This window comes from Tamandua tetradactyla, chromosome 23 (genome assembly GCF_023851605.1).
Source record: "Tamandua tetradactyla isolate mTamTet1 chromosome 23, mTamTet1.pri, whole genome shotgun sequence".
Taxonomy (NCBI): Eukaryota; Metazoa; Chordata; class Mammalia; order Pilosa; family Myrmecophagidae; genus Tamandua; species Tamandua tetradactyla.
The window spans coordinates 7754076-7779737 of NC_135349.1; the positions used below are offsets into that span (position 1 = coordinate 7754076).

General features: G+C 44.3%; 1 protein-coding gene across 7 annotated transcripts in view; it reads left to right on the top strand.

Annotated features, from left to right (window-relative positions):
* Positions 1 to 3396: 3396 nt before the first annotated feature.
* TMEM225B (transmembrane protein 225B) overlaps positions 3397 to 25662 on the top strand; it is a 32078-nt gene continuing 9812 nt past the window's right edge. The window contains exons 1-6 of one of the 7 annotated variants that reach the window (XM_077140706.1): positions 3397 to 3458; positions 4242 to 4398; positions 18909 to 18991; positions 21333 to 21543; positions 23176 to 23322; positions 24043 to 24180. In XM_077140706.1, coding sequence (XP_076996821.1) covers positions 18980 to 18991; positions 21333 to 21543; positions 23176 to 23322; positions 24043 to 24180 — 508 coding nt within the window. In that variant the 5' untranslated portion in view covers positions 3397 to 3458; positions 4242 to 4398; positions 18909 to 18979. Of the gene's footprint in view, positions 3459 to 4076; positions 4399 to 4698; positions 4881 to 5064; positions 5240 to 18908; positions 18992 to 21332; positions 21544 to 23175; positions 23323 to 24042; positions 24181 to 25662 lie in introns of those variants that run through there. The other 6 variants (XM_077140709.1, XM_077140710.1, XM_077140705.1 and 3 more) reach the window with 6 other exon arrangements.

Consider the following 25662-nt stretch of genomic DNA (forward strand, 5'->3'; position numbering starts at 1 on the left):
ATGCACACAAAACGTAAAAATTTTACTAACAAAAAAATTCCATTCTAACATGAGGCAGAACTTCACTACCATTTAACCCTTAAGGAAGGAGTTTGTATACCCATATATCATGAATGTTTTAATCATTAAAAGAAATCCCCAAATATCTGAGTTACATTGCTGGATTTATTCTAGATGTCTGGGAGAAATATTCTATTTGTTGCAAACACTTATCTTTTTGGTTAAAAAAAAAAAACAGACTTTTTTTCCCAGTTAGTCTGGATTAGTGATTATCTAAAAGTCAGTGACAAATTGTATTTTCTTTGTGGACTCTTGAAATGAAAAGTTACCTCTACCCTGTAGCCTTCTCCATGTCTGGGCTGGCACTTGGTGGATGCCTGCTGAATGAATCCGTTTACTGGAAACTAAAGTCTCTTGCTAACCTCAGCTCTTCTCTCTACACCTATTGACCTTCCTTTCTCCACCATTCCTAGAGATGGCTGTCAACACTTAATAAGGGTCACACTTGCCATTGGACAGTCCTGCTCTCTGTGGTGTCCTGGGTATGGACCTACTCTGTTAGGTCAAGTCTGAGCTCTGAGCTAGTGTACCAGTCTACTCCGCTTGACACTCAGAGCCATTTCTTTAGCTCAGCTCTCCTCAACAGGACCCAGCAAAGCAGGAAACCTCAACATTGGCTGCATATTGGAATTACCTGGGGAGCGTTAAAAACGACTGATGCCTCACTCTGGATCTCAGAGCTTTCATGTGATTGGGGTAGAATATGGCGTCGATATCCCCAGGTGATTCTGATGCTCCACAAGGTTGAGAATCAGTGCAGTAGAGGGTATCAGCTCATCACGGCTGCTGAGAGGGGACCCCAAAGAGGCCAAATGGGTGGGGGCATAGTCACTGGGGGCTAGCAAGAACTGGACCTGCAGCTTTGGGACGGATTGCCCGTGGGCAGGGAAGCTGGGACTCAAGGGAGCAGACACCTACTCATTTCCCAGCGCTGGTACTCAGTAAAGCCTTGGTTGGGGGAACTTGGGGGTTCTGTTTGGATCTCTGGACCCACGAAGCACAGAGCCAGAGATCTATATAGTTCTACATCAGAACTATATAGACTCCAGCCCTGTTCGTGGACACTCCTTTGTCCAGTAGGTCACTCCCTTTTTCCTTGCTTATCTCTCTACCCCAGAGCTGGGAAGACAGGAAAATGCTTCCACACGAAGATCTGACCTGAACGTACACATGCATTTAAAGCATTTTCACTCCTAGGATGGGCTGCTGGCCTGGCCTGGAAGTCCCTAGCAGTCTTGGGGCCACACTGGCTTCCAGGCAGTCTCTGTCCTGGCTGAGGAGGTAGGAGTCGCTGGGTAAAGTGGAGATGGGAGGAGAAAGGTGAATTTCGGTACCAGCACCCCATAGTGACTGCTTTCATCCTTGTAAAGGCCCTCCGCCTCCCAGCGCTGCCCACTGACCTCTCTACCCTCCCACGGCCATTCCCTTTCCCAGGCATGTTGAACTTTTGAATGCAGTCTTTTTCAAATGTAGGTCAAAAACCACTAGTGGGGCGTAAAATATATCGTAATGAGTTGCAACCAGCATTAAGGGGGAAAGTGAAAGTAAGCAGGACTAGAATGGTATACAACGCACGTAATAAAGGAAAGGGAGCGATTCCCCCAGTTCACACAGGGGGTGTGGATGTGCTGATGTAAAGTGTGTGTCTGGCTGTAGAGGCAGTTGAAAACCTTTGAGAAACCCGGATTTAATACACCGTGAGCCTCTTCTAGGACTTTGTACAATGCAGTCTCCTTTCAAGAGCAAAATTCTGTTTAAATGGCACCTCTTCGGCAGGTCTTCTAAATTATCCTTACTCTGTGAGTCCCCTAGCACGCTACACTTCCTTTAGGCACTGCTCTCATTCCCCCATCCCTAACCAGGGGCCATTAAAACAAACAAACAACAAAAAAAGACCCTGAAATTGCATTGCCTGTCCTTGGTGGTAGATGGCAAGCTCCGCGAGGGCAGGGAATGGGCAGCCAGCTTCACATCCAGCAATGCAAAAGTACAACGATATTGAGTACCCGAATGATAAAACTGAGTTTAGGTCCAAGTGTATGTGTGTATTCTTGGACAAGTTCTATTTTTCCAACTTTGTTATTCTGAAGAAGTTCAAATAGAGAAGTTGAAACAAATATATGATGAACACCCTATACATCGTCTACTTAGATTTAGCGAACATTTTTTCCAAATTGGTTTTCTATACGTATTTTTAAAGAGTAATTTGAAAGTAGGCTCAGATACAACTTTCACCTCTAAAAACTATGGCATGTTTCTTCTATGAATAAGGCTAGTCTCCTACCCAATCATGATACTGCTAACATGCATAAGAAAAAGAATATAATTCCACAGTAGCATCTAAAATGTAGTCCATACTCAGACTCTTCCAGTAGCCCCAAGAATGTACTTTATAACTTTTATTTCAAACCAAAATAAAGTCGAGTCAAACATTGCATTTGGTTTTGTGTCTTTATTTTCTTTTAATTTAAAACAGTTCCTCCCCCCCCCCCCCCCCTTTTTATGACATTGATTTTTGGAAGAGTTGAGAAGTTGTGTTGGAATTTTCCACAAAATCTATTCCTGTTTCCCTGTGGTGAGGGCTAACTTCATTTTCTGCTCCCTGTATTTCCTGTAAACTGGAATGAGATTTAGAGCGTTAATTAAACATCTTTCGCTAGAAGACTTTACAGGTAATGTCTCCTTTCTGTTGCATCACATCAGGAGGCAAATGTTTCAGATTATTCCATTCTTAAATACTGCCATTTGCTCATTAAGGCAGAGGCTGCCAGATCTCTGCACTATAAAGATATTTTTCCTTTTTTGCAATTAGTAATTTGACGGTGATAAACTCCAGTACCATCGGAATAATCTATTCATCTGCAGTCTAATGTTTTTAGCAACCACAGATGATCCTTTGGGAAAGATCTTAACGTGAGAGTTTTTTTTAAATCTCACTTGGGAATGATCTGTCTTTTGCAGTTTCTGTGTGTACATTTAAAAGTATTATATTAATACATTTTAAAATATTATATAAAATAGCATATATGAAAATGCTCCTATGATCTGCATAATTTCTCCCTTCTCAGAGTACATCATCTTTTTTAGGGAAGTTTTCCTTACCTTGCTCCAGACAAGTCCCAGTTGCTTGTTTCTTAGATATTAGATGACCCTACCTGGCTGGGCCCAGAGGCGGGGGGGTGGGGGGGGGTGGGGGTGGGGGGGTGGTGATGGGGCGCAACAGACTCAAGCTGAGCTCATCATCCTAATTTATCTCTTTGGCCCGCCTTGAATGAGCATGTGACCCAAGAGGGCCCAATCTGAACACTTCCCTGGGAAAGTCTGAACTAAGTTTGGAGTAAGGAAATTTTCTTTCCCTCGGGTGGCTGGGTGTGAGGCTGGGCGCCTGCAAGCTCTTGGTGACTATTTCCCCCGCCTCCTGGAGAAAATCCGGGGTGGGTGGGTGTCAAAGCGGAATCTCTGAGAAGGGAGGAAGGATGGGGGCTCCTCCTGGCCTCCCCAGCCGTCCTGCCCAGCCCCACCAAGCCGGTAGAGGCCCTCTTTTGTTCTGAACCTATGGGTGCCTCTCAGACGGCAGGCGAGTCAATCAATGAATGGCCCATCCTCCCGCATCCTTTCCTGTTGCCTCTGAACATTTGCTCGCGTTTCCCAGGGGTTCTGGGTGGTAGAGGGGTGTGGGGAGGTGCCAGACGCGGCCCTGGCCTTTTAAAATTTCCTGCGTGCTCAATGCATTTCCTTGGCGAGCTCGGACGCCAGCGACGGGGACTGGCGACTCGTCCAGCTCCAAGTGCGGCTGCTCTCGCCCCCGGGACTGGAAGCCAGCCCGGGCCGCCGTCGCGGGCCCAGTGTAGACCCACCGCGGCGCGGGCGCTGGGCGAGGGGGCCCCGCAGCCTTTCGGTGGGAGCCCGGCCGAGGGGCGAGCGAGGCGAGCGGGAGGGAGGCCGCAGGGGGGCAGAGCGCATGCGCGCGGCCTGGGAGGGGGCGCGCCGGCCTGGGGGGAGGGGTGGTGGGGAGATGGGGGAGGGGGAGGGGGCCCGCCGCGTCCTCGTGAGTCGGAGTTTTCCCAGAACCTCGGGTCTTCTGCCAAGCTCGGGTCGCGGCCGCCGTTTCCTCGGCGCCGTCTCGGGGCCCCCTTTCCTCGGCAGTCCTGCAGAGGAGCGACACTGTTCCCGTTTTACAGATGAGGAAACTGAGGCCCGGGAGGAAGTAACTCACCCGAAGTCAGCCTGCCCGCGATGGCCGAGCCGGGCGCCCCCACCCCCACCCCGTTGGCCCACGTGTGAGCGAGGCCGGGCTGCGAGGTAGCCCCAACGCCAGGTGACCGCAGCCGGGGACGGGTGAGTGGCGGGGGGCGCGGGGAGGCGAGCCCCCCACCCCCCTCCCGCAGGGCCGGGAGCTCGGCGTCCGGGGAGCGGGCGGGCAGAGTTGGCTCTGCGGGGGGGCTGGAGCGTCCCCCCTGCCTGCGCCTCCCGGGCCAACGGAAGCTCAGGGACGGCGGCCCGGGGGTCCCAAGCTGGGGCTCTCCAGCCCCTGTCCTCCGCCAAGGGGACCCGCCGGGCTGGAGACCCTGTCCCGGAGACAGAGAGGGCGCCCCAGGCTTAGGGGGTGGGGGGGGTAGGGGGGGTTGGGGACTGTAAGGGGGGGAAGGCAAGCGGAGGTGACACGCCAGGTGGGGGCGGGGAGATAGTCCCCCCCCCCAACGCCAAACTTAACCTGGCGGCTGTTGGGATCGGTGCGGCCGGCGGCCAGGTTAGGGCTCAACTTTGAGTTTGGAAAATGTCAGGGTCGGAGTCCTGGCGGGCAGGGGACCAGGGCCGAGGTGGGTCATCAGTGGGAAAGAACCACTGACCACCGTTCCCCCGCCCCACGGTGCCTCAAATCACTGGGATGAGGAAAGTGGGAAAGGAGCGACCCCACCCCCCCGGGGCCTCGACGGTTCCCTCCCGGGTCTCTCCCGGGTTCCAGCCCTTTCTCTCTCCGGCCTCTTTCATCCCCGGGCACAGTTCCCAGCTGTCCCAGGGACGGTGCGCAGGGATTCTGGAGGTGACAGTGCTGCAGCCCAGCTTGCACAAAAGGGCACTTCAAGGAGACTAGCTGCGGGACCTGGGGTTGAGGAGCCTCCATCCAGGCCACTACCTTCTGAGCTCTGGGTATCATCTGTATTCCCTCTAGTTAGAGGTTTGGTGTTTTATTATTATTTTTTTAATTAGTTTTTAATTTTTTTTAAATACCAGAAAACACCAAACAAACGCAAACACTCAACTTTTGATCGTTCCGTTCTACATATTAATCAGTAATTCACAATATCATCACATAGTTGCATATTATTATTTTAAAAAAACTTTTATTTTTTTGTTTGAAAAATTACAGGATTACAGAAGAATCATGTAGAAAATACAGAGTTCCCATATACCACCCTCATACACACAGTTTTCCCTATTGTTAACCTTTTGTATTAGTGTGATACCTTTGTTATAATTGATGAAACAGTATCATTACAATTGTACTATTAATAGTCCACAGTTTACCCTAATGTAAATGTAAAACACTTTGTTGTACGGTCCAATTATGTTGGTTTGCTTTTTAATTAGAAAAGTTATAGATTTACAGAAAATTCTTGCAGAAAGTAGAGTTGGCATATTCCTTCCCCTGACCCCATTATTAACACCTTGCTTTAGTGTGGTAACTGTTAAAACTGATGGAAGGATATTTTTATACTATTAACCATAGTCCATAGTTTACATTAGAGTTCATTGCGTTGTACAGTCCTGTGATTTTTTTTGTGTGTGCTGTGTGGTGGAGTCACATTTCATTGGTTTTCCATGTGAGTATTCCATTTTTGCAGCGCCATTTTTTTTTTGCATGGGCAAGCAGCAGGAATCGAACCTGGGTCTTTGGCATGACAGGGGAGAACTCTGCCTGCTGAGCCACCGTGGCCCCCTTTATTTGTTTGTTTTGCTTATTTATTTGTTTTGGGGGAGGTTCACAGACCAGGAATCATATCTGGGTCTCTGGCATGGCAGGCGAGAATTCTACCACTGAACTACCTTTGTACCACCTCCCCACCCTGCCCCAGTCCTATGATTTTTTTAAAAATTGTATTCTGGTAACAGATATATATAACCTAAAATTTCCCATTTTATCCACTTTCAAGTAAACAATTACATTCACAGTGTTGGACTACTGCTTCCACCATTCCTTACCAAATTTTTTTCATCACCCCAAACAGAAACTCTGTAGCAATTAAGCATTAACCCCTGACTCCCTCCCCCTCCCCCACCTTGGTAACTTGTGTTCTAGTTTCTGACTCTATGGATTTCCTTTTTCTAATTATCGCATATCAGTGAGCTCATAGAATATTTGTCCTTTTCTGTCTGGCTTATTTCACTCAACACAGTGTCTTCGAAGTTCATCCATGTTGTTGCATGGATCAGAACTTCAATCCTTTTTACAGATAAATAATATTCCATTTTGTTTATGCCTTTGACTGTTAATGGGCACCTGGGTTGCTTCCATCTTTTGGCAGTTGTGAATAATGTCATTATGAACATCAATCTCAGATATCTCTTTCAATTCTTTTGGGTATACATCTAGAGGTGAGAGAGCCAGGTCATAAGGTAATTCTGTACTCAACTTTCTGAGGAACCACCAAACTGATTTCCACAGTGGCTGCACCATTTTACATTCTCACAAACAGTGTGTACCTTTTTTGCCCACATCTTCTCCACTGCTTGTTGTTTTTGTTGTTATTTTAAATACCCATTCTAGTGGGTGTGAAATGGTATCTTAATGTTTTTTTTTTCTTTTGACATGACAAAAAGCTATCTTTTACTGAGCATCCAACATTGTCAGGAACTCTGCTAAGCATTTTTAAATACAATGCGGCATATCACACTCAGAAGTCTTCAGTAAAGAAAGTACTGAAATGCCAATTTTACAGATGAGAAAACTGAAAATGAAAGAGGTTAAGTAAGTAAACCATTGTAAAAATCTAGTAATCAAAGCCAGGATTCCAACCCAGGTCAGTCTGAATGCAGACTTCTTTCCCACTTCCCCACCCTACTTCCACTGCTGATGTCCATGCGGTACACCCTTAGACATTCTCTCAAGTTCTTCAAATGAGGTCCATGGGCATTGGAGCTTGAATTGTTTCCTAGGAGACTGGAAGCACATAAAGGTACCAGCCCTGAGTTTTTATTCCATTCTCATCCCTGACTTCAAGAGAAAGACTAAATAAATCTGGTCTTATGCTGCCTCCAATTCCCTCCTTAGGGAATGGGTTGATCCAGTCCAGTCTAGCTCATGTGAGACGAACTACTCACCCATATGGCCAAAGCGACTGCAAATAAATATCTCCAAAATTTTAATGGGCTTCTTTGGGGAGAGTAGAGAAATAGTATTCACAGCCCATTCTAGGAGTCATGTCCTCTAAACAATCCACTGCCAATGTGGCCCAAACACATTGTACTGACTTACTTTCTAGTCTCAAAATCACTACAGAATTCACTATTTGAAACACTTTTGAGAAGCCCGTCAGCACAACAATGGGGGAAATAAATTGTAGTTCAGTTACTATATGGAATATTATAAAATGAAAATAAATGAACTGCAACTATTTGCGAAAACATGGATGAATTTTAGAAAGCTAATGAGTAAAAAAATCAGATGCCAGGAATTTGTTGATAATATGTGGTAATTTTAAAAGATATTCATAAATATTTGAAATCATTGGTTTTGATTTACATTTCCCTAGTGGCTAATTGATGTTGGTGCATCATTTCATGTTGTTTTTTGTTCCTTTGTATTTGTTCTTTGGAGAAATGTCTACTCGGGTCTTTTGCCCATTTTTTTTTACTTCTTTTCTTCACCTGGGCAGGCACCGGGCAATGAACTTGCCCATTTTTTAATGGGGTCATTTGTCTTTTTGTGGCTTCCAAATATCTTCTCCCATTCTGTAGGTTGTATTTTTACTTTCATGATGAAGTCCTTTGATGCTCAAAAGTTCTTAATTTTTTTTATTTAATTTTTTATTAACTAAAAAAAATTACAAGAAACACAAATATTCCCAACACATACACTCAGCAATTCACAATATCACATAGTTGCATAATCATCATCATGATCATTTCCCAGAACATTAGCATCAATTCAGAAAAAGAAATAAATAAATAAAAAGACAACAGAAAAATATAACAAACAGAAAAAATTTACAGGCCATACCCCTTACTAATCCCTTTCATTGATCACTAGCATTTCAAACTAAATCTATTTTAACATTTGTTTCCCCTATTATTTATTTTATTCCGTATGTTCCCTCTTGTCTGTTGACAAGGTAGATAAAAGGAGCATCAGACACAAGGTTTTCACATTCGCATAGTCTCATTGTGAAAGCTATATCATTATACAATCATCATCAAGAAACATGGCTACTGGAACACATTTCTACATTTTCAGGCAGTTCCCTCCAGCCTCTCCATTACATCTTGGATAACAAGGTGATATCTACTTAATGCATAAGAATAACTTCCAGGATAACCTCTCGACTCTGTTTGGAATATCTCAGCCATTGACACTTTGTCTCATTTCACTCTTCCCCCCTTTTGGTCGAGAAGGTTTTCTCAATTCCTTGATGCTGGGTCTCAGCTCATTCTAGAGTTTTTCTCAATCCCTTGATGCTGAATCTCAGCTCATTCTGGGGTTTCTGTCCCACGCTGCCAGGAAGATCCACACCCCTGGTAGTCATGTCCCATGTAGACCGGGGAGGATGGCGAGTCTGCTTGCTGTGTTGGCTGGAGAGAGGCCGCATCTGAGCAACAAAAGAGGTTCTCTTGTGGTGATTCTTAGGTTTAATTTTAAGTAGGCTTGCCCTATCCCCTGTGGGGTTAAGTTTCATATGAACAAACCCCAAGACTGGGGGCTCAGCCTATAGCTTTGGTTGTCCACACTGCTTGTGAGACTATCAAGAATTCAACTTGGGGAAGTTGAGTTTTCCCCCGTTCTCACCATTCCCCGAAGGGTACTTTGCAAATACTTTTCCACTCACTGATCAAATCACTCTGGGATTCATTAGGACATCACCTGGACAAACCAACAAAATCTCACGTCCTATACAAAGTTCAATGTACTTAAGGTGTTCAATCAACTATCTACATAAGTTATATTAGGAGATGCACTAGGCAAAGTATAGATTTATACCAAATAAACATTTTTTGCTTTAGTCTCACATTAGTTGTAATTTTAAAATATTAAGTACCATCTGTTTTCAGCACACTGCAGTAATGACATTCTCTTGTTCTTTCTCATGCAAAAACATTTTTTTAATTTGTACATTTAGTCACTATCATTATACACTCTAGGCATTCCTAGATTACACCATCTCAATCTTTATCGTCTTTCTTTGTGATTTCATTTATGCCCCAGCCCTCCTCCCTCTATCATTCTCATATGCAGCTTCATTCAGTATTTTAACATAATTGTATTACAGTTAGGTAATATTGTGCTGTCCATTTCTGAGTTTTTATATTCAGTCCTGTTGTACAATCTGTATCCCTTCAGCTCCAATTACCCAATATCTTACCCTATTTCTATCTCCTGATGGTCTCTGTTACCAAGGAAATATTCCAAGTTTATTCACTAATGTCAGTTCATATCAGTGAGACCATACAGTATTTGTCCTTTTGTTTCTGGCTAATCACACTCAGCATAATGTCCTTAAGGTCCATTCATGTTGTTACATACTTCATAACTTTATTCTGTCTTACAACTGCATAATATTCCATCTTATGTAAATGTCACAGTTTGTTTAGCCAACTGTCTGTTGATGGACATTTTGGCTGTTTCCATCTCTTGGTAATTGTTAATAATGCTGCTATAAACATGGGTGTGTAAATGTCCATTTGTGTCCTTGGCCTCGTGTCCTTTGAGTAGAGACAGCATATAGATGGGTCCTGTTTTTTAATCCATTCTGCCAGACTATGTCTTTTGATTGCAGAGTTTAATCCATTAACATTCAGTGTTACTACTGCATGGGTAGTACTTTCTTCTACTATTTTGCCTTCTGGATTTTATATGTCATACCTAATTTTCCTTCTTTTTAGCTTTACTCATAGTCTTCCTTTCTACACTCTTCTCCACACCTCTCTCTTCTGTCTTCATATCTGTCTCTAGTGTTCCCTTTAGTATTTCTTGCAGAGCTGGTCTCTTGGTCACAAATTCTCTCAGTGATTTTTTTGTCTGAAAATGTTTTAATTTCTCCCTCATTTTTGAAGGACAGCTTTGCTGGATATAGAATTCTTGGTTGGCAGTTTTTCTCTTTTAATAATTTAAATATATTATCCCACTGTCTTCTCGCCTCCATGGTTTCTGCTGAGAGATCTGTGCATAATCTTATTGGGCTTCCCTTGTATGTGATGGATTGCTTTTCTCTTGCTGCTTTCAAGATCCTCTCTTTCTCTTTGACCTCTGACATTCTGATTATTAAATGTCTTAGAGTATGTCTATTTGGATCTGTTCTCTTTGGGGTATGCTGCACTTCTTGGATTTGTAATTTTAAGTCTTTCATAAGAGTTGGGAAATTTTCAGTGATAATTTCCTCCATTAGTTTTTCCTCCTCCTTTTCCCTTCTCTTCTCCTTCTGAGACACCCACAACACATATATTCATGCGCTTCATATTGTCTTTCAGTTCCCTGAGTCCCTGCTCATATTTTTCCTTTTTTTTCCCTATAGTTTCTGTTTCTTGTTGGATTTCACATGTTCCGTCCTCCAGTTCAGAAATCCTATGTTCTGTCTCTCGAAATCTACCATTGTAGGTTTCCATCGTTTTTTTCATCTCTTCTACCGTGTCTTTCATTCCCATAAGTTCTGTGATTTGTTTTTTCAGACTTCCAGTTTCTTTTTGTTCTTTCATTGCCTTCTTTATATCCTCCCTCAATTCATTGATTTATTTTTTGATGAGGTTTTCCATGCCTGTTTGTACATTCTGAATTGTTTCAGCTCCTGTATGTCATTTGAATTGTTGGTTTGTTCCTTTGACTGGGCCATATTTTCAATTTTCCTAGTGTGATTTGTTATTTTTTGCTGGTGTCTAGGCATTTAATTACCTTAATTAATTTATTCTGGAGATTGCTTTCACTTCTTTTATCTAGGGTTTTCTTGCTGGATGAATTTGTTGTCTATCTGTTCTTTGACATTCCGTTCACCTTTATCTGGACCTTTAGCTTAAGTTTTGTTTAACAGAGGAGAATTTTTCAGTTCTTGTTTTCTTGTTTCTTGCCCTGCTTGTGAGGTGCCTCCCCCACACACACACACTTAGGAGGGTCTACTTAGATATTTTTGTCCCCAGCCTGATTTTCCAAGACCAAACTGGCCTCCTATCAGGAGGAAAGAGTTGCCTGTGTTGGTTTTCCCTGAGGGTGAGACCCAGTAGGTTGAAAGACTTTCCTGTGAAGTCTCTGGGCTCTGGTTTTCTTATCCTGCCCAGTATGTGGCGCTTGTCTGACTGCAGGTCCCACCAGCATAAGATGATGCGGTACCTTTAACTCTGGCAGACTCTCCTTGCTGGGGGCGTAGTGGAGACAGAGGAGAGGTTGTAGGCTGGTTTTAATGGCTTCAAATTACCAAGCCCTGGTGTCTGAATTCCTTGATGGAGGGATTCCACCTGGGTGGGGCATCACCCCTCCCCTGGGGAAGGCACAGGCTCCAGATAAGCCCCCAAAACAGCTCACTTCTGCGTAAGCCTGGGGCAGTTACAGCCTGAAAAGTCCTGCCGCTGTATCCAGAGGCAGTCAAGCCTTTGTAGATACACAGCCGCAAAAACCTCTGTTTCCTTCTCTTTTTTTCCCCCTTTTTTTGTCAGTCCTGCCCCCTTGGCGCTGGGGCAAAAATGAGCAACCTCTGCTTTGATCAGGTTCACCTAAGCTGGGGGCCTATTTTTAGTAGTCAGAATTTGTTAATTAGTTCCAGAATTGGTGTTTGATTGTGCCCAGTCCCTGCTGCTGGTAAAGTCCTTTCCTTTCCCCTCTGGGAAGCGGCCTGTGGGGGAGGGGCACTGGCTGCCGCAGCTTTGGGAACTCACAGTTCTGGGGGGTGCTCACAGCAGGTCCAGCTGGTCCAGACTGGGGTATGCTGTGTGTGTGGTCACTGATGTGGCCCCAGGAGCTGTTCTGTACTGTTTCTGGTTATTTAGTAGTTGTTCTGGAGGATGAGCTAAAATGTGCACATTGTTAAGCTGCCATCTTGACCCGGAACAAAAGTTCTTAATTTTGATGAAGATCCATTTATCTGTTTTTTCTTTTGTTGCTCTGCTTTGGTGTAAAATCTTAAACCATTCTTAGCACGAGGTCCCAAAAATACTTCCCTGTGATTTCTTCTAGAAGTTTTATAGTTTTGGTACTTAAAATAGGTCTTTGATCCATTTTGAGTTACTTTTTGTATACGGTGTGAGGTAGGGGTCTACTTTCATTCTTTTGCATGTGGATATCCAGTTTTCCTAGCACTATTTTTTTTCAGCAAGTAGAAAGTTTCTTAAGTACACATGTGAAAGGAGTATTCGGGCACTCTCACAAAAGGATAGAGGCAAGAGGCACCAAATGTTGGGGTAGGCTGCTTTCATTGCTTAGCTTTACCTACCTCCCTCCCCCTTCCCTGTTTAGGGCTTTTCCTCCTCTCTTCCCTTCTCTCTAGGGTGGCACCTTGTGGTAGATGGTCAGCTTCTCCTGGATGTTTTGCATAGGTAGGTAGCTCCAGGCAGGTTGTCTGCAGGACAGGCACTCCTGACCTTGATTAACACTACTTGCTCAAGGGCTTCTTCATGGTATCTTCTCTTCCCTCTCGCATCCCTGCTCCAGCCTGCTTCAATTTCCCCCTCCGAGAATTCTAGCCTCTTAATCTTAAGGGTCGTTGAGGGATCTGTCCTTTGTAGCTGCTTCCTGCTTCCCAGGGGGAGTGTAGGCCCTACCTGACAGAGTGTAAAACTTTCTGCCTAGGTACTTTTGGGGTTGGTGAGGGGGTAGTGGTGCATGGTCTGGGAATCAAACCTTAGGTCTCCTGCATGGAAGGCAGGTATTCTACCACTGAACCACCTGTGCACCCTTCTAGCGCCATTTTTTGAAGACATTATTCTTTCCCCATAGAATGGACTTAGCATCCTTGTCCAAATCATTGGCCACAGATGTGAAGTTCTATTTCTGAGCTATCCGTTCTATTCCGTGGGTCTTTACATCTGTCCTTTTGACAGTACCATGCTGTTTTGACATATGATAGCTTTCCATTCTAAGATAAGGAGATGTGAGTTCTCCATCTTTGTTTTTCTTTTTAAAGACAGTTTTGGCTATTCAGGGCCCCTTATTGCTCCATATAAATTTGATGATTTGCTTTTTGATTTCTACAAAGAGGGCTTTTGGAATTTTGATAGGGATTGTGTTCAATCTATCAACCATTTTGGGTAGAATTGGCATCATAAAAGTATTTAGTCTTCCAATCCATAAGCATAGAATGTCCCCCATTTACTTAGGTCTTTTAAATTTGTTTTGGCAATGAATTGTAGTTTTCCAAGTTTAAGTCCTTTGCATTCTTGGTTAAATTTGTTCTTAGGATTCTTTTAGTTGCTATTGTAAATGGAAATTTTTTCTTAATTTCTTCTTCAGAATGTCATTCTTAGTGTGTAGAAACACTTCTAATTTTTTGCATGTTGGTCTTGTACCCTGCCACTTTGCTGAGTTTGTTTATTAGCTCTAGGAGCTTTCTGGTGAATTTTTCAGTATTTTCTGCATATGGGATCATGTCATCTGCAAATAGGGATAGTTTTACTTTTTTCCTTTCCAATTTTGAAGGCTTTTGTTTTCTTCTTTTACTTGCTTTCCCTGGCTAGTACTTCCAGTAAATGTAGAATAACAATGATGACAGTGGGCATCCTTGTCTTGCTCCTAACCTTCGAAGGAAAGCTTTCAGTTTTCCACCATCGAGTATGATGTTAACTATGGATTTTTCATATATGCCTCTATCACATTGATGAATTTCCTTCTATTCCTAGTTTTCTAGGTATTTTTATCAAGAAGGGATGCTGTAGGTGACTTTTCTGCATCAATTGAGATGATCATGTGTTTTTTTCCCCTTTGTTCTATTAATGTGGTTTATCAGATTGGTTGATTTTCTCGTGTTGAATCACCTTTGCATCCCTGGGATAAATCGATCATGGTGTATAGTTCTTTTAAAGTCTTTTGGATTTGGCTTGTAATATTTTGTTGAAGATTTTTGCATCTATATTCATGAGGGATATTGGCCTGTAATTTTCTTTTCTCAGGTATCTCTGTTTGGCTTGGTATCATGGTGATGTTCACCTCAGAGAATGAGTTAGGAAGTGTTCCTTCTTCTTCAGTTTTTTTTTTTTTTTTTTTAAAGTTTGAGAAGGATTGGTGCTAATTCTTCTTGGAATATCTAGTAAAATTCACCAGCAAAGCCATCTGGTCCCCCTTTGATTTCTGATTTTAGATATTTGCATCCTTTTTCTCTCTCTCTTTAAAATTTGTCAGTCTAGGTAAAGATTTGTCAATTTTGTTGATATTTTCAAAGAATTAACTTTTAGTTTCATTGATTCAATTTTTTTTTCACTATTTCATTTATCTCTGTTGTAATCTTTATTTCTTTCCTTCTCCTTACATTGGATTTAGTTCTTCTTCTAGATTCTCCCATCATGAGGTTAGGTATCTGATTTGAACTCTATCTTCTTTTTTAATATAAGCATTTAGAGCTATAAATTTCCCTCTCAGCACTGCCTTTGCTGTGTCCTATAAATTTTGGTATGTTGTGTTTACGATTTCGTTTGCCTCAAGATATTTTCTAATTTCCTTTGTGATTTCTTCTTGAATCCATTGGTTGTTTAAGAAGGTGTTGTTCAGGGCGGGCCACGGTGGCTCAGCAGGCAAGAATGCTCGCCTGCCATGCCAGGGGACCTGGGTTCGATTCCCAGTGCCTGCCCATGTAAAAAGAAAAAGAATGTGTTGTTCAATTTCTAGGTATTTGTGAATTTTCCAGTTCTCCCTCTTTTTTTATTTCTTACTTGATTCCATTGTGATTGGAGAAGAATCATTGTATGATTTCAATATTACTGAATTGATTGAGTCTTGTTTTGTGACCTAATATATATTCTGCATTAGAGAATGACCCATGGGCATTAGAGAAGAATGTGTTTTCTGCTGCTGTTGGGTGAAGCATTCTACATATCTCTGTTAATCCTAGTTGGTTTAGAGTGTCGTTCAAGTCTTCTATTTCCTTGTTGATCTTCTGACTAGATGTTCTACGTATTATCGAAAGTGTTGTGTGGCAGTCTCCTACTATCAATGTCAAACCATCTATTTCTCCCTTCAAATCTGTCAAAATTTGCTTCATGTATTTGTGGGTTCTGTCATTAGGTACATATATATTTATAATTGTTATGTCTTCTTATTAAATAGACCCCATTATTAGTATATAGTGACCTTCTTTGTCCCTCGTAACTGTTTTTGACTTAAGGTCTATTTTATTTGGCATTAGTATAGCTACCCCAGCTGTCTTTTGGTTGCTATGTGATAGTGTATTTTCTTGTATCCTTTCACTTTCAACCTGTTTGTGTCTTTGAATTTAAGGTGAGCCTCTTGTATATAGGATATAGTTGGGTCATGCTTTTTCTTTAATCCATTTTGCCAGTCTGCCTTTTGATTTGAAAATTTAATGTTTAAATTTAAAATAACTACTGATAATGTAGGACTTTTTCTGCCATTTTTCTATTTGTTCTTTGTAAAGTCTTATACCTTTTTTGTCCCCTAGTTCTACCAATGCCTGCTTTCATATTTATTTCCTTTTTTGTACTGTACCATTTTGAGTCCATTTTCATTTCTTTCTAAATATATATATTTTTCACATATTTTCTTCATTGTTACCATGGGACTTAAATTTAACATCCTAAGTCTATAACAATTACATTTGATTTGATAACAACTTAACTTCAATAGCATACCCATACATTTTTCCTATATCCTTCCACCCTCCACCTGTTTGTTGTATTTACTACAAATTATATCTTTATATATTGTATGTCCACAATCACAGATTTATCATTATTTTTTGTGCATTTGCACTTTAGATCCTGTAGGAAGTAAAGAGTGGAGTTACATACCAAAAATTGCAATACAGTAGCACTGGTATTTATAATTACCATATGGTTGGTTACTGTACCGGAGCTCTTTATTTCTTTATGCTGCTTTAGCACACTGTCTAGTGTCCTTTCCTTCCAGTGTGGAGAACTTCCTAAAGCACTGCTTGTAGTGCTTAACTAGTAGTGGCAGACAGTTTCAACTTTTGTTTATCTGGGAATGACTTAATCTGTCCTTCATTTATTAAAGACAGTCTCATTGGATTGAAAGCTCTTAGCTGACATCTGTTTTCTTTCAGAATTTTAACTATTTCACCTCATTGCCTTTTTGCCCCCATAGCTTCTGATGAGAAATCAGCACTTGATCGTATTAGGACTCACTTGTACATAACATGCTGCTTTTCTCTTGTAGCTTTCAGAACTCTCTCCTTGTCCATGGCATTCAGTAGTTTGGGTACTACATGTCTGGTCGTGGTTTTCTTTGACTTTATCCTGTTTTGGTTTCACTGGACTTCTTAAATGTATATATTCGTGTCTTTCATTAATTTGGACTGTTTCCTGCTATTATTTCTTTGGACTGCCCACTTCCTATTTTTGCTTCGCCTTCTGGAACTCCCATCATGTGTATACTCTACATTAGATGTTGCCCATATGTCTCTTAGGCTCTGTTCACTTTTTTTTTGTTTTTTTTTTCTTTCTCCTCCTTAACCTGAATCATTTCAACGATCTTGTCTTCACATTCACTGATTCTTTCTTCTGACCAGTCCAATCTGCTGTTCAAACTCTGTAGAGAATTTTTTATTTCCGTTATTGTGGTCTTCTACTCCATTATTTCTGTTTGGTTCCTTCTAAAAATTTCTATCTCTGTATTGAGATTCTCATATTGCTCATTCATCATTTTCCTGATGCCCTTTATTCTTTCTACATGTTGTCCTTTATCTCCTTTAGCATTTTGAAGATCATTAAAAAAAAATCTTTGTCTGGTATGTTCAGAGTTAGGTCTTCTTCTTCGCTGATGTTTTTTTAGTTTTTCTTGTGTTCCTTTGAATGCGCCATCATTTCCTGTTTCTTTGTCTTGTAATCTTTTGTGGCATCCTTACACTTTAATATTTTAAAGTGTTTACTCTGAGATTTGGTCCCTGAGCTGTCTATTCCTTAAGTTTGTATCTAGCTAGTGAGAGAGTTCCTTGAGTGCCAGGAGCTACCAAAAACAAACAACCCAACACAAAAAAACACCTTTTATACACACACACACACACACACACACAAACACTGGAGTTGGCTAGTGGGTTCCTTCAGAGTTTACCCCTCCTGTCAAGAAGATCGGCACCGGGAGAAAGTGAAGGGCAGGGTCCTCTGTCTTTTATGATCCTTAGTCGCATCCTAGGCTTGTGCTCCCTTAGTGGTCTTAGGAATTCACATGTCCCCTCGACTCCCTGTGAGATAGATTCCGCACCCCACCCCAGGTGCTCTTTCGTGTTTCATAAAGCTGACAATCCTTTGACCTAGGCATCTTTGCCTCAGTTGTTTCTCATACTGCTTTCGGTATCTTTACACGGCCTCTGCCTACAGGGTATGTTCTGGGATGAGTGTCCAGGTTCAGTCTTTCAGGCTCCCACCATTTATATTGTCACTGACATATGGGCCCCCAAGTATGTGCACGGAGGTTATTCTCCCTGCAGAACTGGGCCAGGGACCTACAGTGGGATCAAAGGGTGTCTCTACACTGTGCCAGGGAGGACAAGGAAGGGGCTAGCAAGGGTGCCAGGAGCTCCTCCTACTGTCTTTTTGTTGTTTATTTTGTTTCACTTTTTATTTATTTAGTTTTTTGTTGTTGTTCTTTTACTTTTTTTCTCCTCCTACTGTTTTTAAAGCTGCATTTTCCTAATCTGGCACTTACCCAGTTACTGAAACACTGTACCTGTTCTCTGGAGTTACAAAGAAGATGATTGCCATTTTTTTCTCATTGTTGAAAGATTCTTTGGGGAGTGGCACCCTGAAGCATCTTACACTGCTGTCTTGGTCAACCAGAACTTAAATATCCCTTTTAAAATAATAATTAGTTAGTAGCTGGAAATTGTTACTGTTTTTGTTTTGAACACTGTTGGCAAGACATAAAGTTAGTGATGCTATGTTCCCCTCAATTCTGTCTCCTTTCCTTACACATGCACACATACATATCTATTACAAAAATCCACTAAATTCCACATTTAGGAATCACTGAACTGAATTGCTGGCTCCTAGAGGCTAGGGCGGCCGTGCCTGCAGCAGTGCAGGGGGTATTCACTAATTATGTGTCCTGGACCAGCCACTCCCTCTCTCTGGGTCCTCATTTCTTCATCAGTATAAAGGGATCTATAAATGCCTTTTTTTTTTTGCATGGGCAGGCATCGGAAATCAAATCTGGGTCTCCAGCATGGCAGGCGAGAATTCTGCCACTGTGCCACCATCACTCCACCCTCAATGCCTTTCTATTTGAAAGTGTCTGTAATCCTCTTCTGTGCATATCCTAAGGGCTATTTCACTAGAGGCTGCTCCACCCCTGGCCTGGTGTGTGGAGAAGAGAGGACAAGCGTCTCATCACTGAAAGACGTGATGAGCGGGTGGCAAAGGCAGGATGTGGAGCCCTGGTTTATGCCTGGGTGGCGGTCACCCCAGGCGAGGATGGGAGCCACTGTTCCATTGTGACATGTTTGTGTGTCTCTCTCCCCTATCCCCAGAAGTTAAAAAGAACGTGGGCGCTCCTGTTGGTTTTTCGTCCCTGAATCCTCACGTTTAGCATCTTCCAGGCATGGCACGTCCAGTAAGTGCACAGTTCATTTTGGTTAAGGGAGTGGATGATGGCCAGTGGCTTGGGATGGCTGTCCTTTTCAGGAGAGGTGGGATTGAAGAGGCCAGGAGGAGCAGCGAGGGCCCTCCAGGAGAAAGAGCCATGTTGTGGGGGCAGAGGCTGCTGGGGGCTGTGGCAGGGTTCCAGGTGTGGTGGCTGTGGGAACAGGAAGGAGGGATGGTTGGGGAACTTAAAGAAAGGAAAACAGATGGAGAAGGCTGATGCAAGGGAAGTGTCGGAGAAAGAGAGAATCCTGCATCAGCTCAAGGCTAGAGTTTGGGTGAGCAAGGGAAGGTCCAAAACTGGGAAAGAACTGAGGTCAATTCAGGGCAAGGTGAGATGGAGGGCTCAGCATGGGGTGCAGCCCTTGGACTGAGCATGCCCAGCATGCTGCACCCCCCTAGAGGATGGCCCGAGATGGAACTGGGACTCCCAAGTCCTCCGGCTAGAGGAGCCCTTGAGCACCATCTGAGCCAACCATCTTCGCCAATACAGAACTAAGGGAGCTGAGGCCCTGAGGTCGGGGTGATTCACCACCGTGGCCTGGAGGGAGCTGAAAGATGGAAAGGGGAGGTGTAGAGATAGGGAAAGAGAAAAGGCTTCGGGTGGGAAAAAAAGAAACCAGCCAATGCTGGAAAGGTAAGAGAACGGGCATTAATAGATTTCCAAATCACTCTGGTGGCATTTAGAGGGCAACAATTATCTACCCATTTGTAAATAGCATATTTAGGGCGGGGTGCGCAGGAGAGGGAGCCACACCTCTTGCCCAGGGCCATGATGCTTTTCTGGGTAATCAGCAGCTCTCCCCTCAAAGCCTCCCCTCCCCTTAGCTGCCCTGCAGGTCTCAGGGTGTTTACAGGGGGTTGGGAGAGGAGAGAGCAACCCTCTCACCCCCAGCACCTTGTTTTCTGCACTCACCACGCACAGCTTGAAAACCTGGGTGCTGCCTGGAACAGCCCGGCCTGACTGCGAGTCCCTAGGCCTGGCCTTGGGGGTGACGTGGACAGGGCTCCAGTCTTGGGTGTCCCTCGCCTGCCTTTCTGCGTGTCTCTGTCACCTCCCTGGACACTGCCAGGCAGCAGGTCTCATACTGCATCCGGATACCTCTTGACCGGCTCCCCCTCCACCCAGCACGTTCAACTGCAAATCCCCTCTCCACAACCTCCCCCCCAAGAAAACTCATTTCTTGGCTGCCCCACTCAGCACAGAGAGAGGGCAAAGCAAGTGTTTGAATGCATTTGCCCTTAAACTGGGGAGAAACCCCCTCCCCAACTTTAAGTGAGCCCCTGAGCCCCACTATGATTTCATGTATCCTCTCTGTGAGGGTTTAGCTCCCCCTTGTCCACATGGGGATGGGGAAACCAAGGGCCTGAGAGTTTTAACAACTTCTCCAAGTTACTTTCTACCATCTCTATCATTTTACCTTTTCCAATGTCAGGGCTGGAATCATATGTAACAGACTGGCTCCCTTCACGTAGCAATCTGCCGTGTCTTTTCATAGCTGGAGAGCTCATTTCGTTCTGTTGCTAAACAGTACTCCAGTGTATGGACATACCACAGTTTGTTTGCCTGTTCACCTATCCAGGGGCAACATGGTTGCTTCTGACTTTGGGCAATCATGAATAAAGCTGCTGTAAACACTTGCATGCAGGTTTTTGTGTGGACACAAGCTTTCAAGTCATGTGGGTCAGCACCTAGGAGCATGCTTGCTGGATTGTATGGTGAACCTCTGTTTAGCTGCCCAGGCTGTCTTCCAGTGTGGCTGCTCCCTTCTGCATCCCCCCACCCCAGCAGTGAAGGAGGGTTCTGCAGCTGCACACACTGGCCAGCATTTGGCATTGCCAGTGTTTTGGATGTTAGCTGTTCTCATTGGTTTGGAGTGGTATCTCATTGTTTTAATTTGCAATTCCATAATGACACATGATGTTGAGCATTATATACTTACTCGCCATCTGCACTTCTTCAATTTGTCATTGGTTGTCTGTTTTCTTATCATTAGGTCTTTGTGGTTTTTTGTATGCTGTATGGTAGGGGTCACATTTCATTCTTTTTCCATGCGAGTATCCCATTATTGCAACACCATTTGTTGTTTTTTCTCTCATTTTTTTGGAAGTGCGCAGCTGGGAATCGAACCTAGGTCTCCCACATGGCAGGCAAGAATTCAACCACTGAACTACCGGTGCATCCCTTATCATTAGGTTTTAAGAGTCCTTGGTATATTTTGGGTACAAGTCCTCTGCTTTGCAGATATTTTCTGCTAATCTGTGGCTTGTCTTTGTATTCTCTTAATCATAACCTCTTTTCCCATACCCAGGTGATGCTGAACTTAGACGACAGGCACCTGAAGGGGTTTACCTGGGCCATAGCCCCAGCCTTGACCTCCCTGGGCTACCTGCTTATCCTGTTGGTCTCCATCTTTCCCTTCTGGGTACGGCTCACGAGTGAGGAGTCGCAGGAAGAGTATTTCAGTGGCCTGTTTGAGAACTGCTTCCATATCAAGTGCTGGAAGCCTCGACCCTTATCCAGTAAGGAGGGTTGGCGGGGGGATGTGTGTCTGGGGGATGACAGGGTCAGGTCAGGGGCAGAGAGGGAAGAATTGAACAAGCCCGAGATGGCCTTTCCTCTGAAAACCCCACTCCTTGGGGTTTGAGGAAAGTAGGAGACTGGCAAGGGGTTAATAGTGCCAGTGACTGCTGGAGTCAGCAGCAAAGTTCCCTTCTAGCCAGCACCTGTTGGGTGGACATAGCTCCTCCTCAGGGAGAACTGCCTGTAAGCAGAGTAGAGGCTGGATTTCAGCCCCCATTCATCCTCCTGGCCACACACCTGTCCAGCTACCTGTGTCAGCTCTGTAGGTACTGTGCCAGACCTGGGTACCACATTTTAAGAGGGATGTACACAAATACATGAGTTCCGAGAACTGTGACAGCACTGTAAACCATGTCTTACTAGGAAATTTTGAAGGTCATGAGGATGTTTGTCTTGGAAAAGACATAGGGGGCGTCTCTTAGTATTGGGAGAGGCTGCCTGGGGAGGAGGTTGCCAGGCCTTGTGGTTTCATCCTGGGTTCCTCATCCCCAGCTCTGCCGATAGTCTAGACCAGCTAATTCTTTGCTGTGGGGGGCTGTCCTGTGCCTTCCAGAATGGTTAGCAGCGGCCCTGACCTCAGCCCAGCAGATGCCAAGAGCACCCCACCCCTAGATGCAACAACCAAACATATCTCCAGACATTGCTAAATGACCCTGTGGGGGCCAAGACTGTCCCTGGATGAGAACCACTGGTGTAATCCAAGGATGGATGGATTCTAGAGTATCTGGGTCTTCAGCAACATGTGACCTACAAACTCCTTTTTTTTAACTAAAAAAATTTTTATTAGAAAAATTGTAGGTTTATAGAAAAATCATGTAGAAAATACAGAATTTCCATATTACCTTCCCACCCCGACCCCCACCCACAGTTTTCCCTATTATTAACACTTTGCGTTAGTGTGGTACCTTTGTTACAACCGATGAAATAATATAATCGCACTATTTACTGAAGTCCATAATTTACATTAGGGTTCGCTGTTTGTACAGTACAGACCTATGGCTTAAAACATTTTTTATTCTAGTAATATATTGAGAACTTACAGCCTCCCCCTTTAACCACATCTTCGCCTCCGTCCCCCCCACCCCAGGTGCCCCTCTCTGCGTGCTCCGGCGCGCCTGCAGATGAACTTGACTAAATCCCCACCAGCAGGCTGTAGCTCTACTATTTGGGGCCCATCTGTTTTATCCCTTTGATTAACCAGAAAACTTAAATAGGGGCATGGGAAATTCCCGGAGAAGCCCAGAGCTTGTTGACCTCCCGCAGGTCTGGTTCTGCGTGGCTGAGTTTTGTTGGTGTAACCCGCGTGGACGCGGCTCTCCACTTCCTAAAAGCCACCGTCTTCCACTCCCGGACGGTTCCCTACAACCGCCGGCACTTAATATTATTAGTAAGAACTGATCAGCGATTTCAGCCTCTGAAATGATCAACTTACCTTGTTTCTCCTCGTGCACTTCTGGGAGTTGTGGGGTAGTGGGGAGCAGCGTGGCGAGGCCAGGACTTCCCGGGCGGGGGGCAGGTGAGGGCGCAGGGTGGAGGGCGCCCCGCTGCAGCCCTGCCTCCCTCCCCTGCAGTTTACATCCTACTTGGCCGGATGTTCCTGCTGTCCGCAGTCGTCCTGTCCTTCGTCACAACCTTCCTCATGGTGTCCTTCGCGTCTCGGCTCTTCCCGAGGATCCGGAGGCACAATATCGTGTCCGCCTCGGTCAGCTTCCTCACAGGTGCGCAGCCCCAGTCGGGGGGCTGGGGCGCCCTACTCCCCTGGCGGGGTCCCGTGGGTGGCTGGCTCTGTCCGTGAGGCACTTTTTACAGGCCCCTTCTCTGTCGCCTCCCCCTGTGAAGCCCTTCCCCAGGAACCCACCGCACACGTGCCCTCCCCGAGCTCACGGACCCTCCTCGGGGGTGGGGGTGGGGGTGGGTCTCCTCGGCACCCCTGCATCCAGCTAGCACAGCCCACCACGTTGGCTTGTGGTCAGTGGTCCTGAGTCTTTCTACCAACAATGGCTCTATCCCAGTGCACTGTAAACCCTTCCAGAATGAATGAATGGAGGGAACCATCCCTGCCCTTTGGAACCCTTGGACTGTAAGAGGGTGACAGAGGCCCTGCTCTGGGAGACTCCCCCCCACAGGGAAAGCCAGGTTGAGTTTCATCCAGAGCATCACACCCAGAAGGCCCAGCCTGAAGTGAGCCCAGGCCACAGCCACAGGGTATCCAGGGTGGTGATGGGGGCACATAGGCTTCTAGTGGAGTTGGGCAGGAGAGAGGGACAGGCATGGGGGGTGGGGGTTACTGGCTCAGAGTGGGTAAGGGGTGCTGGTCCCTCCAAGCAGGAGCCTCGGGGGCTCTAGTCCAGGGGCTCTGTCCAAATAAGCCTGAGGAAGGGGGGAGTGAGAGTGGAAATCATGGGCGGAGAGCAAGGGCACCTCCTGTGACCCCACAGGGGCCTGTGCCCTCTTGGCCTTGTTGCTGCATGCCCTGGAGATCCGGAAGCTGAGGACGCAGCCCAGCCCCCCCCAGTTCTCGGTACAGTGGCCTTACTACGTCATGGGCGTTGGCATCTTTCTGTTCGTAGTGGCTGGTGAGTGTCCGGTGGGGCCCCTCTCCGTGCCCTCTGTCTGTGTCAAATCAGAGCCTCTCTTGTGAGGTTTTCTGCAGGGACTCTCCAGAGCCGCACTCCCCAAAAGTGTAGCTGCTAGCCTGGTGTGGCTTTTTAACTTCACGCTAACCCAGTTGACATAAAATTAAAAATTCAGTTCCTTAGTCACACTTCAGGTGTTCAATAACCCCATGTGACCTGTGGCTACCATGTTGAACAGGGCAGATAGAGAAATCTCCGTCATTGTAAAAAGCTCTATTGAACAGCATGTCTCTAGAGCCCCAGTCCTGTTTCCCACCGTTGGTCTTCCGATCCCTATCTTTTATCTTGAAATCCACAACTTTATTCCTCACCTTGACCCCTTTATCTTTAAAGACCATCACCATCTAAGTTCTTTTTTTTTTTTTTTTAATTTTATTGAGAAATCTTCATGCACATACATTCCATTCATGATGTATAATCCGTGGCTCGCAGTATCATCACAAGTTGTGTATTCGTCACCATGATCATTTTTTAGAACATCTGCTTCACTCCAGCAAAAGAAATAAAAAGAAAAAACTCACACATCCCATACACCTTACACCATCTAAATTCTTAATCCCATCTAATTTGGTCCTCACTGCTAATCCTCTCCCCCTTGTTTTGACCTGAACCATGATCATGCTGTATTTGAAATTTTTTATTGTTTACTGAGTGTATAAAAAGGAATACTTATAACAGGTCTGTGAGATACAAACAGTTAAAAAAATAAACTCCACACCCATATTTCCACCATATACTTTAGGAACCAGCCATACTTAGTCAAATGCATTGTTTGTCCCTTACATCATTATTTTATGTGCCACTGAAAAAAAAAATTGATGCTAGGTGTAATTCTAAAATGCCAAAGCTTGTAAGACATAAGTTCAAATTTGGCTTCTTAAAATCAGTGAAATATATTAAAACATTACCACTATCTTTGAAGCCCATTCCTTCTCATATGATTGTATCCCTGATTATATCCTCTTTTCTCCCCTCCAGAGATAACCAGTTATTCTGAAATTTATGCTGGTCATATTTTACTACACACACACACACACACACACACACACACACACACACACCCCTTTTCTTTAAATAATATATTATTTAGTTTTGCATGTTTCTGAACTTTATATAAATGAAATCATACTGTATGTACTCTTCTGGAGTTTGCTGTTTGACCAACATAATATCCCTGAGATTCTTCCATGCTAAAAAGAGAAACAGGGTTTTAATTGTGTTTTCCACCTAAGTATTTCATTGTATAGCTATTTCACAACTTACCAGTTTTCCTATTTTTTTTCTTATTTTAAGTAATACCATTATGAGCATTCTTGCACATGTCTCCTACTACACGTGTGCAAGAGGGTGTCCATGACACATGCCTAGCACTGGTGTTGCTGGCTCCTAGAGTAAGCACATTTTTCAAGTTTTCTGGATGGT